At 44.3% G+C, this 16,141-nt stretch overlaps 1 protein-coding gene across 3 annotated transcripts in view; it reads left to right on the top strand.

Annotated features, from left to right (window-relative positions):
* Positions 1-16,141, top strand: part of rnf220a (ring finger protein 220a) — a 164,164-nt gene that overhangs the window by 133,690 nt on the left and 14,333 nt on the right. For all 3 annotated transcript variants that reach the window (XM_086270922.1, XM_086270924.1, XM_086270923.1), the window contains exons 6-11: positions 625-667; positions 3,285-3,409; positions 4,806-4,935; positions 11,372-11,564; positions 11,672-11,727; positions 11,819-11,930. In XM_086270922.1, coding sequence (XP_086127048.1) covers positions 625-667; positions 3,285-3,409; positions 4,806-4,935; positions 11,372-11,564; positions 11,672-11,727; positions 11,819-11,930 — 659 coding nt within the window. The remainder of the gene's footprint in view (positions 1-624; positions 668-3,284; positions 3,410-4,805; positions 4,936-11,371; positions 11,565-11,671; positions 11,728-11,818; positions 11,931-16,141) is intronic.

Raw genomic sequence — 16,141 nt, 5'->3', positions numbered from 1 at the left:
CATTTGCTAACATTAAAGCCCCTAAGTTTCACTAACTCCAGACTTTAAAAACTCTCAAACACTATCTTCACACTTGTCTCACTCTTTTCTAGCAGCTTATATAAAGAAAAGCAGCTGCCTGTCCTTGGCCTGCATGTAAATCACCAACTTTCTCAATGGGTGAGGCGTAATGAACCTCGTTGCTTCTCCCTAGCGGCCGAGATGCGAAACGACGGGTGACGTTTCCTGACTTCCGTTTCCAGCGCGGTCACATGATCAAAACAAGCCAACATGGCGTCGAACATGAGCAATATTTGCCGAAACGGGCGCCACTTTCAATCCTTTTCCATCCGTGTGAATATGTAGACAGAGCGCTTAGTTTGCACTGATGTTCGGTGTGTGGAGGCTCCGTGTGGCACCTCGCAGACAGAGTTTTAGCGGCTGTACACGGAGCTAGCAGAAAGCTAGCAGGCATGGAGGAAGTGGAAAACAAGAGAGAAGTACGTAGGATTGTTTACAGTGCTCTCAGCATCCAAAGCAATCCCATTATAAGCAGTTATATTAGTGCTTGTAAGCATATTATAATGTTTCCTCATCATCTAATGAATGTTTGCTCTGTCTTTTTTTCCCCCTCTCTGCTTGCAGACATTTTTACGAGTTCGGGCAAACAGGCAAACGAGATTGAATGGTATGTACACAACTCTTTAGTGATTTAATATCTCTAACTATATATATATGATATAACCCTGGATTGATATACTTGACGTGAATGCCCTTATTGAGACTTAATTACAGTGCTGGGACTTCTTATTGGTCCTGAGCAATCATACTGATTTACGTGGATGTTATTGATGAGCGTCAAATAAAGTAAAAATTGATCTCATAGCTGTAAAGTCACACAGCCGAATAAAAAGTTAATACAGAAGTGAGTGATGAAATGAAAATGAAAGTAAGTGATCATAAATAAATGATGACGTGTGTTACTGTAGCAGTGTAACATCAGAAGAGCTGTTCTCTGCTGTGCTGTGTGATATCATCAATTACCTGTTGTTTAATCACTTATGGCAGGTGTGTTCTTTCATTTAAAGGAACTTGTGATATTTTTGTGTATTTTAATTGGCTCTCAAGTTTTTTTCTTTGACTGCGAAGACTAGAGGTGTTCCAGAAGGGGCATCCGGGGATTTTACTGGGATGCTTTTTGCATTAGGAATTTTCCGTGGGCTCTTTGTGTTAAACGCGTCCACTCGGTGTCTTGATAAATGTACTACAGAATGCCTTCTTTCTTTTAATATGCCAAATGCATCTTGTCCCTATGGGAGAAGCTCTTTTCAGCTCTTAAAAGCGTCACTTTGGGCTTTTTATGTTTACCGCTACATTCCCAGAAGGCTGTTAAATGCAACTTAATGCTGCTCTGAGGGAATTTTATGGAATTCTCAAAGACGAAAAAAAGTCATTTCAAAGATTTTTTTTCAAAGCTTGCAACCGGTGCTTTCTGAGCCATGTAACTGGTTACATATGTCCTTAATCTGTTTGCAAAACACAAGTTAACTATATTTACATTGTTTAAAATAAAATGCATTACATCATCACTAAAATGGAAAGAACGTTTCAGAATGTCCTACTGTTCCACTGAGCAGTGATTCTGGTTTTATAAAACTGATTATCTTTTTGGGTTAGCCATTAAAATTTAAGCACATTAGTATACTAATGAATATATTAGTGGGAAATTTCAGGCACATTATTTGGTCTGGGATCATCAAGGTCACTGAATATTCGTGCTGGTTGCTGTGGGACTGTGTGGCTGAATAACTCTCCAGATAAGCTGGCTTTGATGGTTGGTTTGTTAGCACTTAGAAAGTAAGCTAGCTTTTACCAACAACTGTTGTTTTCATTCTAGGTAAACATATATATATAATATACTTGGAACATATTTGAACAACATGGAGGGTATCTGTTGATATACAGTCGCTGGCCACTTTATTAGGCACACCTTCCTTGTAGCAGGTTGGCCCTCTTTTGCGTTAGTCTTTTGCTCTATGCCTTAATTCTTTGCAGAATAGATTCAGAAAGGCACTGGAAACATTCTAGTACTAAGGGGGTCAAAGTCTGGCCACTGTCCTCTGATCTCTGGCATCAATAAAGAATTTTCACCCAGAGAAGCTCCGCTCACTAAATATTTACTCGTTTTCAGACTGTTTTCTTAACAGAATGGTTTCCGTATGGTTGGAAATGCCCAGCAGATTAGTTCAGTCATTTCAGTTTCTGAAATGATCACAGCAGCCCTGCCATGTTCAGAATCACTTAAATCACCTTTCTTCCTCATCCTGATACTCAGTTTGAACTTAGCGGATCGTTCGACCGGGTCAACATGCCTAAATGCATTGAGTTGGTGCCACGTGATTGGCCAATATATATAGTTGCGTTAACAAGCAGATGAACAGGTGTACCTAACACAGTGGCCGGTAATATGCTTACCGTCTTGGTTTCCAAACTTAATGCAGATCATGAAACACCTCCTTTCTTTTTATTTTTAGTCCAAGTCTATGACAAGTGTCAGTGAAGGCTTAGTTTAGAATGTGCCCTTCGCCCTCACGTGGAACCAGGAATCACGTGGGGTACAAAAGGTGGGAGTTGGGGGAGGCAGGGAGCCCTGCCAGACCTAATTAGCAGTCTTTTCCCCTCTCGATTTAACAATGCTCCTCTCAATTAGCGTCAGGGGAGAAATAGTAAGGAGGAGGAGGCCGTCTCTCATTTTAACCCTCCCTCATCTTCTCCCCCTGCAGTTATGGCGTATTGCCTCGTGTCCCGCTCCTCTCCCTCCACGCCTCGCCACAGTCCCTCTTGGCTTCCTTTCTTTTCCCAGCCAGCTAAAAATTAATGTCCCCGCGCGCCATTTGCAGTTAAGAAAAAACGACAGAGACTCGGGGTGCAATGACGGCTGTTCTGCTCTGTTAAATTTCTAATTAAATGTGCGTGTGTGGTAGGGGGGTGGGGGGAGAAGGGACAGGAGGGAAGGGCAGGAAAAGGAAGGAAGCAAAAGGATGGAAGCAAGTCTCATAGCTATAGTGAGTAGGAAGGAGATTTAGAGTGTCACATATTAACACATGGCAGACACACAAGCTTCCTTTGAAACTCCTGTTGGCTTGTAAAGAACTGTCATACTGGTCAGGCTTGTTAAGAATCATCTGACACAAAATTCCTGAGATCTCTCCCCAAAACAGTGATGTTATCCTCAGAAACATTCGCGGAAGCTTACTTAATTTAAACCATGTACCTTCCTTTTCTCTCTCTCTGTGCTTTTCCAGCCCGTATAGGGAAGATGAAGAGGAGGAAGCCTGAGGAAGGGGGCCAGGTATGTCCGCTGTGCAGCGCCCCATTGGCTGGGAGCGAGGAGGAGATGAGTAGACATGTGGAACAATGCCTGATCCAGGTAGTACAATCTGGGCCCTGAACCCTGCCTACTGCTGGTCGGACAGCCTGTCAGCCCTTCCCTTCCAATCACTTCTCTAATTCTTGTAGATGTCACGTCAGTCCAGTAGTGCAGAAACCAACCGGTAGCAACTGTTCTTCCCCTGCCACCCCTACTGCCTCTTAACCTCCTTTACATGGTGGTGTTGCAGTCACATCATATTGGATTAACTGCCTGAATAACCAAAGCATTCAGAAAAACAGTCCAGTGATTTAAGTATAACAGACCTTACTTTGATAGGACTTCTAGGTATACATGTGTGTAATATGGCAACTTATTTTTAGCCTGTCCAAGCAAATACTTCAATATTTTAGTAGTGCAAAATTTCTTTATTTTGAAAGTTCAGCCACTGTTAACCAGCAGCCCTGGCCTTATCTTCCCTAACCGTGGGCCAACTGGCTATGTCAAAGTTGTGCAGTCCTCGATATTAGTCGTGGCTGTCTGGACAGCTGGACCCAACCACAGCACGAGAAATGCACTGTGTTGTATTACATGAGTGTTAACTATAAGTCATCCTACTTAGATTTGCAGAGGATTTCTTTTCATAGTATTATTAATAGATCCTTCAGAAAAGTTTGGGTGCGCACACGCAAACCACGACTATCACTACAGCTACGATCTAAATCTACAGGAAACGATGTTTAGACCTTTTAATTCTGATAAGTATTCAAGCATCAGTTGTTACAAGCAGTTTATCTGGTATGATGTGGTTGACTCCTGTGCACTTACATGTTACTCTTATTTGAACACAAATCAAATTAAGGACAATCTGGTTTTCTTTAAATTCTCAGTAGTGTTATCTTTTCCTGCCACAGATCACATCACTCCTTCTCTCCTGTAGATTCTAAACATTCTTTCCTAGAGTAGACTAGAGAAAAAACCTACTCACTACTCCTCCTGTATCTCACCTCACTGATGGCTGTCCATTACACTAAGTAGAGACACTATTACGTTGGTTTTTTTGTTTTTTTTCTCCACTAGCATGCTTTGTTTATCCCGGTACTGTACCAGCTGTGTCTGTAACTGTGCACCAGAAGATGTGGTTAAAGAATTAATTATTCATTATCATAGTTGTTGAACAACAGGAACAACGAAACAAATCTGCTGACTAAGCTAAACGTCTAAATGTGGTCTAAAACTTTGACCACATGATTTAGATAAGCAGCATCTGGTCTGTGTGGTACAGCTCAGGTAAAGCATGCTGGGGAGATCTGGCCTGTTGTCCACCGACCCTTAACTTTAAGAGAGGAAGCAGTGTACTGTTGAAGTCGCTAAGTGGTGCTGAGCTGTTCCACACTGATCTGTACACAGCACTATCTGTGATTAAAACGTGTCCATGTCTGTTTTTGTGCGTCAGCGCGAGGGAGCGTTAGGCGACGATGACTCTGCTGACATGGATGGAGAAAATGGGCGGGGCTTTGAGGAGTACGAGTGGGCGGGACAGAAGAGGATCAGAGCTACAGCTTTGCTGGAGGGAGGCTTCAGAGGTACACACACATACACAGACACACACACAACTCGCATTATTCAGCACTGCTTCTTATTTCACACTTACACTCACTCAAGGCCGGCTGTTTGCGCATCCTCTGGATAAGCAGTTTGTTCAGCGGTGGCGGTGTGTGTGTGCCGCACCATGATGTAGATGTCTAGCCAGCCGCTTGCTGGAACACTGAACGACCCGTCACGATTTCAGGGTCGCGTCCAGTCACAGCAGTCAGCACTGTTTGTCCTCTCCTCTCTGTCTCCAGCTTTGTTTCCCTGCTCATCCATCATTCACTGTGCTCATGTGCAGCGCAAGCACTGTCAGGCTGAGAGACTCGGCGGTGAATGCAGCCACGGGAGCTGTAATGCTGCCAGCGGTCCAGTGGCAGCGCTGGCTGGCCTGGGGTCAGCCCGGTTGAGCTTGGCTCGGCCCTACAAGGCCCTCTTGGCGAGGGGGAAGGAAAACACATTTAGCTGGGCAATTGACCCGCTGGTCAACGTGGTGTGCTCCTGTGTGTGCGCCCAGAAATGCAATTATAGAACTAGATGGGAGCGCTGGTCACTGGGGAATATGAGTGTGACACCACACACCTTCAGTGCTCCCACTACAGCTCTCCATCACTTTTTTCTGTCCTCCTGCTTCCATAAATTGTTTTTTTTATCTTAATTATGTCTTTTTCTCTCTGCTTTTTCACACAATTTTTTAAAATACTTCAAGGATCAAGTGTTGACAAAGTTATGGAGTGAGGCCTTTCACAGGCAGTCACAGCATAGGTGTAAGGCGCTTCATTGATTGCTTTTATTTACTAAATATTAGTGCTGTCAGTGTTAATCTCGTTAAAATGACATTAACGCCATAACTGCATTAACGTGGCAAATTTCCGTTAACGAGTTACTGTGGATCGATCGCCCCGTGCGTGGGGCTGGATGGCGTCAACGGGTTAGGGTGTAGGGTGTATCCCGCCTCTCAGGCTATAACTGCTGGGATAGGCTCCATCCCCTCTGCAGCCCTAAACTTGGTAAGTGGAGGGAAAAACTGATTGATGGTTGTGTTCCACATAGTGGCCTCAGTTGTGTTTATGTGTGAAACAGGAAGAAGAGAAACGCGACTCATCAGGATTTTCCCAGGTGGATCCAAAGACTCGTCGTTGCTTCTAAGAGGCTCGTTCAAACTCTCTTGGCTCAGCTTCTTCTTTCATCTGTCCTGCTGCCCGTTGGCCTCCCCCTCTCCCTGTTCGATACATTGTTAAACACACACACGCTGAGCCTCACCTGCCTCCCTCCCCTTGCTGAGAGAAGAGAGGAGAGAGATCAATGTCGAAGTCTCAACTAAACCGCGACAAAGTGCAGCTCACAGGGTGGGAGGTGGTTTCCCTACCCGTCCATCCATCTCCCTGACGCTCCTTCCATCCGTCCATCTCGCTTTCACGTCGTTAAAGCGAGCAGACACAGGACCCTTCTGCCACACTCTAATAGGGCACCTTGTGATGTGACACAGATAACCGAGGTGGCCTGGGGAGAGAAACTTGAAACACACGCACACACTCGGCAGAAAGCTTAGAAGGTGGATTTAGTCTTGAAAGCTCTAAAGTGGTTCTAACACACACTGCTGAGTCCAGCGGGCTCTTGAGAGCCAGTGGCTGACTAAACGGCTATAGAGATCTTGCAGGGGGGCCTCCTCAGCTGGCGAGATGAAGAGAGGGCCTATTCCTCTGTGAAGTGCCACCATCCTTTCCTCCCTTTCAGAGCACAAGGAAGAAAGGCAGAGGGAACAGGAGCTTTTAAGGGAGGGAGGAAGGGGGAGAAAAAAAATCGAACAAGATCCGTTTATGATTCAACCCAGTGTGAGGGAAGACTTCCCTCTGTCTCGCACCAGCTTAGCAAGGTTGAAAGGACCCATATAGCACAGACAGGGATTTCTTTATCTGTCTAGTAGACTGTCTGTCTGTTTTATGGGTAAGGTACGACTTTAAGTTTGCAGTTTACAATAAAAGGTTTACTTGTAAGGGTGTGTGGTTTAGTAGAAATGCATTTTCCCTGTTATTTAATGTTTTATAATATAAAATATAATATAATAGTTCTTTCTCCAAAGATGGAGGTATTTGAAGATGTTCTGTTTTTTTCAAAACTTCCAAGCTGAATTTGAGAAGATCTTGATCTTCTTTTGCCTGGCTTCCTCATCATTTAGGATTTCAATATGGAAATTTTAGGAAAGATGGGAGAAAATGTTGTCTCTTCAGGTAACATTTAGTCATGTACGCTTATCTGGACCTGGTCACTGGATCGGCAGCCTAAGCAGAAATGCACAGATCCCATCCATCAGCTACCTCCTCCGGCTTATCTGGTGTAACACCAAGGGGTTTCTGGGTCTGCCATGGGGCCTCTTACTGGTGGGACATGCCTGGAACACTTCACACAGGAGGCATCCAAGTCAGATGCCTGACCACCACTGCTGGCTTCAGTGTGGGGGAGCCCTTCTCTCACGACTGAACTCCTCACCCTGTGTATAAGGGAAAGGCCAGGCAACTTTCAGAGGAAGCTCTGAAGCTTCCGCAGCTTGTATCGGTGATCTTGTTCTTTCAGTCACTACCAAAGCTGGCGATCATAGGTGACAGTAGGGACGTACATTGACTGCTACCGGTCAGCTTTGCTTTTACACTCAGCAACGATGAACTGATGCAGTGTCTGCATCACTGTAGCCCCAGTCTGTCTGCTAATGTCCCAGTCCCCTCACTGGTGAACCCCGAGATGCCCCACTTGGGGCAGCAGCTCCGATCCAGCTTCTTAATTTATTCTTGGAATATTGAGAGTAGCTTTTCATGATTCGATTCCCCTTTTATCAAGATCACACAGATCCAAGAGAAGAAAAAAAGTCTTTAAAACCTGGTGTGTACAGCAGCCGAAGTCTAAGCTTTTGGCTCGCTGGGATTAGTTGACTGACTCTGACTTCATTGGGTGTCAACCCAGATAATCATGCCATGAATATCTGTAGATGTTTCTTTTAATTGCTTTCAAATACAACATGTAAATGTTCTGTGTTTCCCCCACATGTTATTATTTGTGGGTCCCACTTTTCGTTATTCCTGTCTTTCGGGGGGGGGGGGGGGGGGGGGGGGGTGTTTATTTTTTTTTTACCTCATCACTAAGTTGTAAAATGTATTCAAAGTTTGGAACACAATAGTTGATCCGTCACAGATGGATGACTAGAAAGGCAGGCAGGGAGGCAGGCGGACAGATCCTGAGGTTCGATATTGGGTCATTCTGAGAGCACAAGTAGGGAAAGATGGGGATTATTGCAGGATGAGATGGCCCAGAGGGATTGAGAAGAGGAGAAACCTGTGCTTTGTAAATGGACTTCAAAGATGACCGTCTCATGTCTTTGTGTCTGTGTCCCCCCCCCCCCATACTCTCTCTCTCTCTGTGACCTGTAAATGGCAGAAAGATAGTGTGATGACCTTTGACATGCCTTCTTTCTGCTTCTTAGAGTCTCGATAATTGCTATGGTAACGGGATGTTGCTGAGGTGGATGATTTGGCTGAGCAGCGCTTCCAGTAGGCCTGATGAGTCCTTTGATCCTCGCTGCCTGTTCAGACCTGTACTTGTGGCCTTGTTATACTGATATGTTAATAAATTCGGGGCCTCTTTTGTTGCTGCCATGGCAGCATGTAACCTGGAGGATAAAATGCGTAGTTTACATGTTAAAGAGTCAGCGACGCTCACGAGAGGTTAGATAATGAGACAAAACAGGGTGGCCCTGTAGGAGTGTGTGTTTGTGTGTGTGGTAGGAAAAAGGGGACATAGTTCAGCAAACAGGGCTAGTACAGGAGAGAAAACAAGTGATACATGAGTGGTGGGATGACAAAGTGAAAGAGAAGCAAGAGAATGGAAGAGAGGGGAGGAAAGTGAAGAAATAAAGGTGATAAAAAAGGAGTGATTGTAAGAAAAGGTGAGGGAGAAAAAGAAAGAAAAAGGCAAAGAGGGTAAAAAAGAAACTGGGGAGGGGGCGTTGATGAATAATGTGAGTGAAAGGCAGTTAGAGTGGGGCTGACCTTTCCCTGGCCAGATTAGATTGGCCTGCCAAGACTGCTTACAGGGACAGATAGAAGCACGGTAACGCACACATACAGAGCAAGCAGGCCACACGTACACTCTCAGGGAATACACTAGAGTCAGGGACAGTGTGTGTTCACACAGCCCAGACCATGTGTGGCATTATATTTTGAAGTCCAGGTGGTTGAATAAAAAAAAACCAGCATCCATGCATTCATGTCCACCACAGGAGAAACTTTTAAAGGATTTTTTTATATATGTATATATAAAAAGTCAAAATTTCTGTTTACTGCATCCTGCTATTAAAGGGCATTAAAGTGATACTTGAAGAGTTTTTAAAAACAGGTGAAGCCACAGTTCATTGCTCATGATTTCAAAAGACTTTGTTGAATACCCCTGGTGACTGGTTAAATATTACCTATGACCACTCCTGTTAGGATCGATTTGGTCAATGTTTGATTTAGTTTAAGGAGTGAGATGCTGTAAACTGTACAGTGTGAAGAGCGACAGCCATTCACAATAAAGACATAAGATGAGGAGGTAATGGGGATGCACTGACCCCATATTTGCATTCAGTGTCTGTTTGAGCTTGACTTAAACAGCTGGATCTGATTTTAGTTCGACGTTGTCTATATGAGATAGCCAAAAGGATAGTAGCTGTGCTATCAGCTGATGTGGGCTGGCGTTGATCTACACCTGATCTTCCAGGATGGAGGTGGCCCTTCTGAAGTAAGGGCTTGATTTTCTGATAGTACAGAGACACTCAAGTTAAGTCTCATGCTTTGAAAATGTAGAGGAAAAAGTGTGAAAATCCAAATGTAAGTCACTGTACATGTCATTACATTAAAATGTATGAATGTGACATGCACGCTGTTCTTCTGCAGTGCAATAAGCTGATGCCCGAGGACCAAGCAGACTGCACGGCCACTGCCGCCATATGTTCCCTTCTAACGCTGAGACCAAATAAAAATTAAAAGGTTCTTTTTATTTGATCACTGAAAACCATGGGCCTATTGTAAAACGGCTTAGTATCTGTGGCACCTTTTTTTCCCCTCCTGTGAGTTACATTGTTAGGTGGGAGGAGAAGCAGTTGACGTTTAAATCCCAGAAAAACTTTTATGAAAGCCAGAGTGTCGGATTTGCACTTTGACTAAGACTCTGTAGTGGAGTGAGATGGGGAAGAGCAACTGTTATGGGAAGTCTAGTTTTGAGACTCGTACACCGGGACAGGTAGGTTAAATAGGATGGCTGTCAACTCTTTCTGGTCCTCCATCCCCCCACAGACACACACACACAGACACACACACAAAACACTAGTCCAGCTGAGAGCTTGTAGAAATTGGAATAGGTGTAAATAAGATGGCTGTCAGGCCTGTCACTGGTAGAGACACACACAGACACTTTCAGAGTTACAACACACATGGCTCCAATAGTCAAGGTGTAAGTGACACACACACATATATAAATATTACCTACCTATCTCTGTGTGGTAGATAGACATGGTGTAAGTGACGGGTAGACAGACTTGCACACACACACACACACACACACACACACACACACACACACACACACACACACACCTTCAAGGGGTTGGAGAGACAGGAGCGTAAGTGACAGAAGGACAGACAGCCTCAAACAAACACTGAAGAGACACCTCTAAGTGACGGACACACACACAGAGCCAGCTGTGTGGCTAAGTGGAGCTGAAGGGAGCAGTCAGGCAGCGGTAAGAGTTTGTCTGAGCGTTCATCACTCGGTTTATAGAAGTGCCACTCACACACACTCCCTCTCCTTCTCTCTTTCTCCAAGATTGATGGGTAAGGTGTCAGTCTGGTGTCAGTTCAGCCCAGCTCTGTGTGCCGTCTCCCTTTCACCTCCTTGTCTCTGACCAAATCTAGCTCTCTTTCTCACCTGTCCAGGTTATTGAAAAGTCTTTAATTTGGTTTGGAGAAGCCGAAGTTTTAGACGAGCTAAATTTAGCATCGTCAAGTTCTGAAGTGTGTCGGAAAGTTACTCCAGGTCTTGGTGTGGTCTGTGCCCTCTTAAGCTGGTTCTCTCTGGATCTGTATGTTGATGATGTGTAGAATAATGTCTGAGCAATGGTAATTCTGCACTGCACTTATAAAGTTGCTTAAATAGACAAAGCTCTTCACAGTTTTGACTTCCAAAAATGTGTCTGTAGTGGTGCTTTTATTTTGATGAATTTTGTGCAGAGGTGCGTATGACACGGAGCTGCAAGTATATTTTTACTTGATTTTGGACTTTTGTTAATGTCAAAGTGTGATGTGGAGTTGTTAAATAAATGCAAATGTTGTTGCCCGCATGGAGCGTTTTTGTTTTGCTGTTAAAGCGAAGTAATGGCCCTCTTTACTTTTTCTTTTTCCTCAGCAACTGGTTTTGCTACGTGTAGCATCAAAGAGAGCGCCGCAGACAGCGATGCCGACCTTGATGTGGATGGAGACGACACCTTGGAGTATGGCAAGGCTCAGTACACCGAGGCCGACATCATCCCCTGCTCCGGTGCTGGAGAGGACCAGGGAGAAGCCAGGGAGCGAGAGGCGCTACGGGGAGCTGTGCTCAAGTACAAAAGCTTAACTAGTAGATTTTTCTGCCAGAAAATCTGAAAATCACCTCAGTTAGTAACCTTGAGCTGCCACTTACATGGACATCTGTGTCTCTGTCTTACAGCGGGGGGATGCCTTCTAATAGAATAACACCTGAATTCTCCAAATGGGCCAGTGATGGTAAGTAGGGACAAAATAACTGTCTCCTCAGGATATGTTGGAAAGGCTAAAAAGCCAGCACTGAACGGGTCACCTGTCTCTGTGTCTACAGAGATGCCTTCAACAAGCAACAGCGAGAGCAGCAAGACAGACCCCAGCACTCCCTCGTCTTCCTCCTCTTCCTCCTGCGCCCCACGCACCTGTAAAAACAGCGAGATTGAAAAGTAGGTGACAGAGAAAACACACGTGGACACACACTAGTTGGATTTTTGAAATGGATCAGTTAAACGTGAAGTGGAATGATCTTTCGACTGCCTTCTTTATAAGGCTTAGTGATGCATTTCTCTATTCCTGATATGCGCGTTTAAGGCCAATTTCCTGGAGTTGCAAGGTAATAATTGAATTGTTTGACTGTATGTGTGCTTACACTTTTACATAACGTGCTTCCATCAACTATTGGAAGGCTGAATGCAATAAATGTTTCACTGAAATAAATCAATCGGCACTCTGCATGTCCGTGGTCCATATTAAATATCAGTAGAAGGGATAACTGGCGAATAAGCAGAGCAGCTTGAACTGTATTGATCAGAAACAGCACCGTGAGGCAAGAACTACGTGTGTTTGCTGAGCGAGGGGATGCATTCAATAAGTTGTCGTCTGCAACGTGATCGTTCCAGTTTTAATTTGCATGTGACCGAGGGAAAAAGATGCTGACAGGTTAGGTGGCAATCTGACCGCACTGATTGGTTCTCCACATCCAGTGTTATGTAGGGACAGGTTTCCTTCCTCACGTTCTTCAGCTTGACTGACACAAATACTCCTGTACAGCAGACTCTATAACTGCATGTGCATTTGTTTTTTGTTGGTTTTTTTTTTTAACAATGCTGGTGTTGGTGTGCGTTTCCAAAGACACGACACTCTAGCTGAGGTTTTAGTGGTCACCAGGAGCAGAGCATGGCTTAATTTAAGTATCCATTTAAAGGAGGCCAACTAGCTGCTGAATGATTGCGCTGGAACAAGCAGTCAGCCGGCTGGCTGGAACAATTCCCTGCATCACTCCTCTCTGCTTACTATAAATGCACGTATTTGTGGAGCTTCTGTGCTCCTCCGTCCCCAAATGAAAATGAGATTTGTCTCCTTTCGTTACATTGATACATTGTGTGTGTGTGTGTGTGTGTGTGTGTGTGTGTGTGTGTACGGTGCTTTGCACAGGGCAGCGTTAGTGAAATCTCTCTCTGATCCCAGATGGGTAATGATCTGGTCGCCTCCCGGGGCGTCCTCGTTCCTCTGCTCATTCCCCTGCAAGATAAATGAGCTCACACATACACACACGCATACATACACATATACACACGTACAGCGCCTGAGACGCTCTTTCCCCTCCAAGATAAATGGCCCCTCCAATGCGATTGCTGCCAAATTTGGTGCTCCAGCTGGAACAATGCGGAGAGATTTCCATGTGGTTTCTGCAAATAATTGAATCTGTCCTCAATTTGGAAGTGATGAAGCTAGATTTGTAACCCCCTCCTCCCCATCACCTACACGTACACATACACGCCGCCCAGCCTGTCTTCGTCTTTTTCCTCTCATTCTTCGCTTTATTGCTCTGTCGCTAAGCTGCATGTCTCTCGCTTCCTCCTGCTTTTCTCTTTCACATTTCTGTTGTTCGTTTCTTCCCGTCCCCTGTCTCAATTCTTCTGAGGCACTTACAAGATGCCCCTTCCCCCCCTTGCCTTTCGCCATCTGAGGCCTACGCACATATATATTGGGCAGGGGAAATCAATAGTGACTTAAATGTTTTATCATGGTGTGTGAGTGTAGTTAAGGCCTCGGTTAACAGGGTGCAAAAGAGAACGATGCTGCTGCTGTTTTTTGTTTTTTTTGTTGTTGTTGTTGTTGTTTTTACAGCATGTAGATGTGAGAAGTTTGTGTCTCCACCTGGTTGATAAAATGTTTGCAATGTGCTGCAAAAAATTAATTACCGTCTAATTTTATCATTTCTATGTGCTTGTGTTGAGAGAGAAGCTGAGTGAGGCTAAAATGTAGGTAGACAGTAGATTAAGACACAGGGCTGATTGAGATAGATGGTAGAGATCTTCAGCTGCGCACACGCACACACTCTAATAAAATGAGGAATAGCCCCACACAAGTTGGGGACAGAGCGCTAAATAGAGGGGAAGCAGAGCCATCAATCTGTCTCTGTCGGGCTTTCCTGCTTGCTTTTTTCACCACGGGGATGAGTCGAGATGAAAATGCATCGCTATTTCACCTTCTTTCAGTGACATGCATGCACACCCACACACACACTGTCCAAAAAGCCCCGTGGGGCAGTAAGCACATTGGAGCAGAGGCATGTTGTATTGATGGCAGTTCTGTTTCAGTATTTATTCTGGTTTCATGACTTTAGGCTCAAAGATCAAGGCCACAAGCTGAAACCTACCAAGCCTGGACCACATTGTATAAGAACGCACACACACAGTGTTGTTAACAATTAATAAAATCATATGTAACATCCTCAGACGTGGACCCAACTCTACCAACAAGAGCTCCAACTGCCCCACTCACATCCTAAAATATGTAAGAAAATGATCGGGCTGCATCTCCTGCTGCCGCCTTCTCGTGAGAATTGGATGAACCCAGAATCTGCGTTTCTTCCTTTTTTTGTATACTTCATTTTTTTCCACAGTGCCTGTTTTTGAGAACACATTGCCGTGTATATACATTACATAGTGGTGTTTTTGTCATGCGCTCTGCGTGTAGAGGTCTTAGGACTGTTACAGAAATGTCTTACCTTTTAGGTTGTAGCCCAGCCTAAGATGTTAATGTGTTTCTCTGAGTCCACATGATGTGTTTTCGAAACCTGGCTCCCAGAGTGAGATAAATTTTCTTATTCTGGCTCAGAGACTGAAAACCCCAGAGCCAGCTTAAACTCAAGGATTTTCACTTGTGCATGTTGCTCTGTAAGAGGCTGTTCATCTCCCTGCATGCCACATTTAGCCCCAGAGAGTTGTCTTTCCTTTTCTTGGCCCTGTGAAGTCATCCTGTTCCCTTCTTTACCTCCATTAAATCTCTGCACCTCCTACATTCTCCACCAACAAACACACACATAGACACACACACACTCCCTCTCTAGATGTCCACAGCTGCATAAAGAAGATGAACTTGTTTTACCACAAAACAAAAATAAGTAGAAGTGAGCGGTTAGAAAATGACTTCTACACACTTGTTTGCAAAAGTAAAACTGTTTTTTGCTGGCTTGTTTCGTTTCGCGTCAAACAAGACAAGAAACCCTTTTGGAAGAGTTTTGTTTACTGGAGCTGATAAAAAGAAAAAAGACGGCCTTGTTAGAGGGATGACTTCTGTCCAGCCCAGAGTCCACGGCTGCTTTATAAGCTAGAGGCTAATCAAGGCTAAATGGCTTTTTACAAGCTCGGTGCTAATAAGAGGAGAGGGTAAAGCAGTTTATAGGGCATCAGGGTGGCAAGTCAAGACAGGCCTTTACAAAGGTGGGAGGATGATGAGGTTACAGGAAAGAGTTAGTGCAGGTCAGCTTTTTTTCCACAGATCTGAAAGAGGGAATAGGGAAGGATGCTTTGCTGGTCCGGAAGCATTTCAACCACAACACGACAAACAGTCATCCTGCTGAATCTTTAGCAAGACGAGTGCCTACGAGCTGCAGCGCTGCTGTTTTTAAGCCTGTTGTAACATCAGTCCAACCAATGATTTTCATGATCTTTTATTAGTATTTTTTTAAATAATAAAGCAATCCTTCACTGTACAATTTCAGGGCCAAATGCAGACTTTCTTCATTGATGATCTAAGAGATATGAATTCCTTTTGGGAGAAAGAAGCCAAAACATTATTCGGTCCACTGTTTTTATCACTCTGTCATTAGTTCATCAGCTTAAATAAACTTATTGTGATATAATGCCAGAATCTCACCAAAGAGACCACAGACGTGGGTACAGTCTCAGGTTGAACCCCTAGAATTTTTTTCCTCCACTAAGCTTATCAGATTATCATGGAGGTATTTGAACAAGTCTGCTGATCACCACACAAACCTGAAATGTTTAATTTTAATTTAATCTTCAATTTAGTTTAAATGTTCAATTTATTTTAATGAGCTTGCTTGATGATGTGAATTCATGTAGATCTACCGGTGTGGTCCAAAAAATAGATTTTCAAAATCTCAGACGTTGAGAGGAAATTAAGTAAGTTGAGCCCCGTTTCCTTTCCCCTGTACACTTCCCCACTACTGTTTGAGTATGCAGCAAATGGAGCCATGTCCTAGGCCCCACACACACACACACACACACACACACACACACACACACACACACACACACACACACACACACACACACACACACACACACACTCAGCCACTTACTGTGTTCATCTCTTCCTTCCTTCTGCTTGTCCTTCCCCATCCAGA

The sequence above is a fragment of the Aulonocara sp. 'chitande type north' Nkhata Bay genome, linkage group LG18 (genome assembly GCF_057382095.1).
Source record: "Aulonocara sp. 'chitande type north' Nkhata Bay isolate Kocher_YH1m ecotype deep benthic linkage group LG18, A_spYH_male_GT1.1, whole genome shotgun sequence".
Taxonomy (NCBI): domain Eukaryota; kingdom Metazoa; phylum Chordata; class Actinopteri; order Cichliformes; family Cichlidae; genus Aulonocara; species Aulonocara sp. 'chitande type north' Nkhata Bay.
Note: the sequence above shows the minus strand (reverse complement) of the source record. Positions and strands in the feature narration are given on the sequence as shown.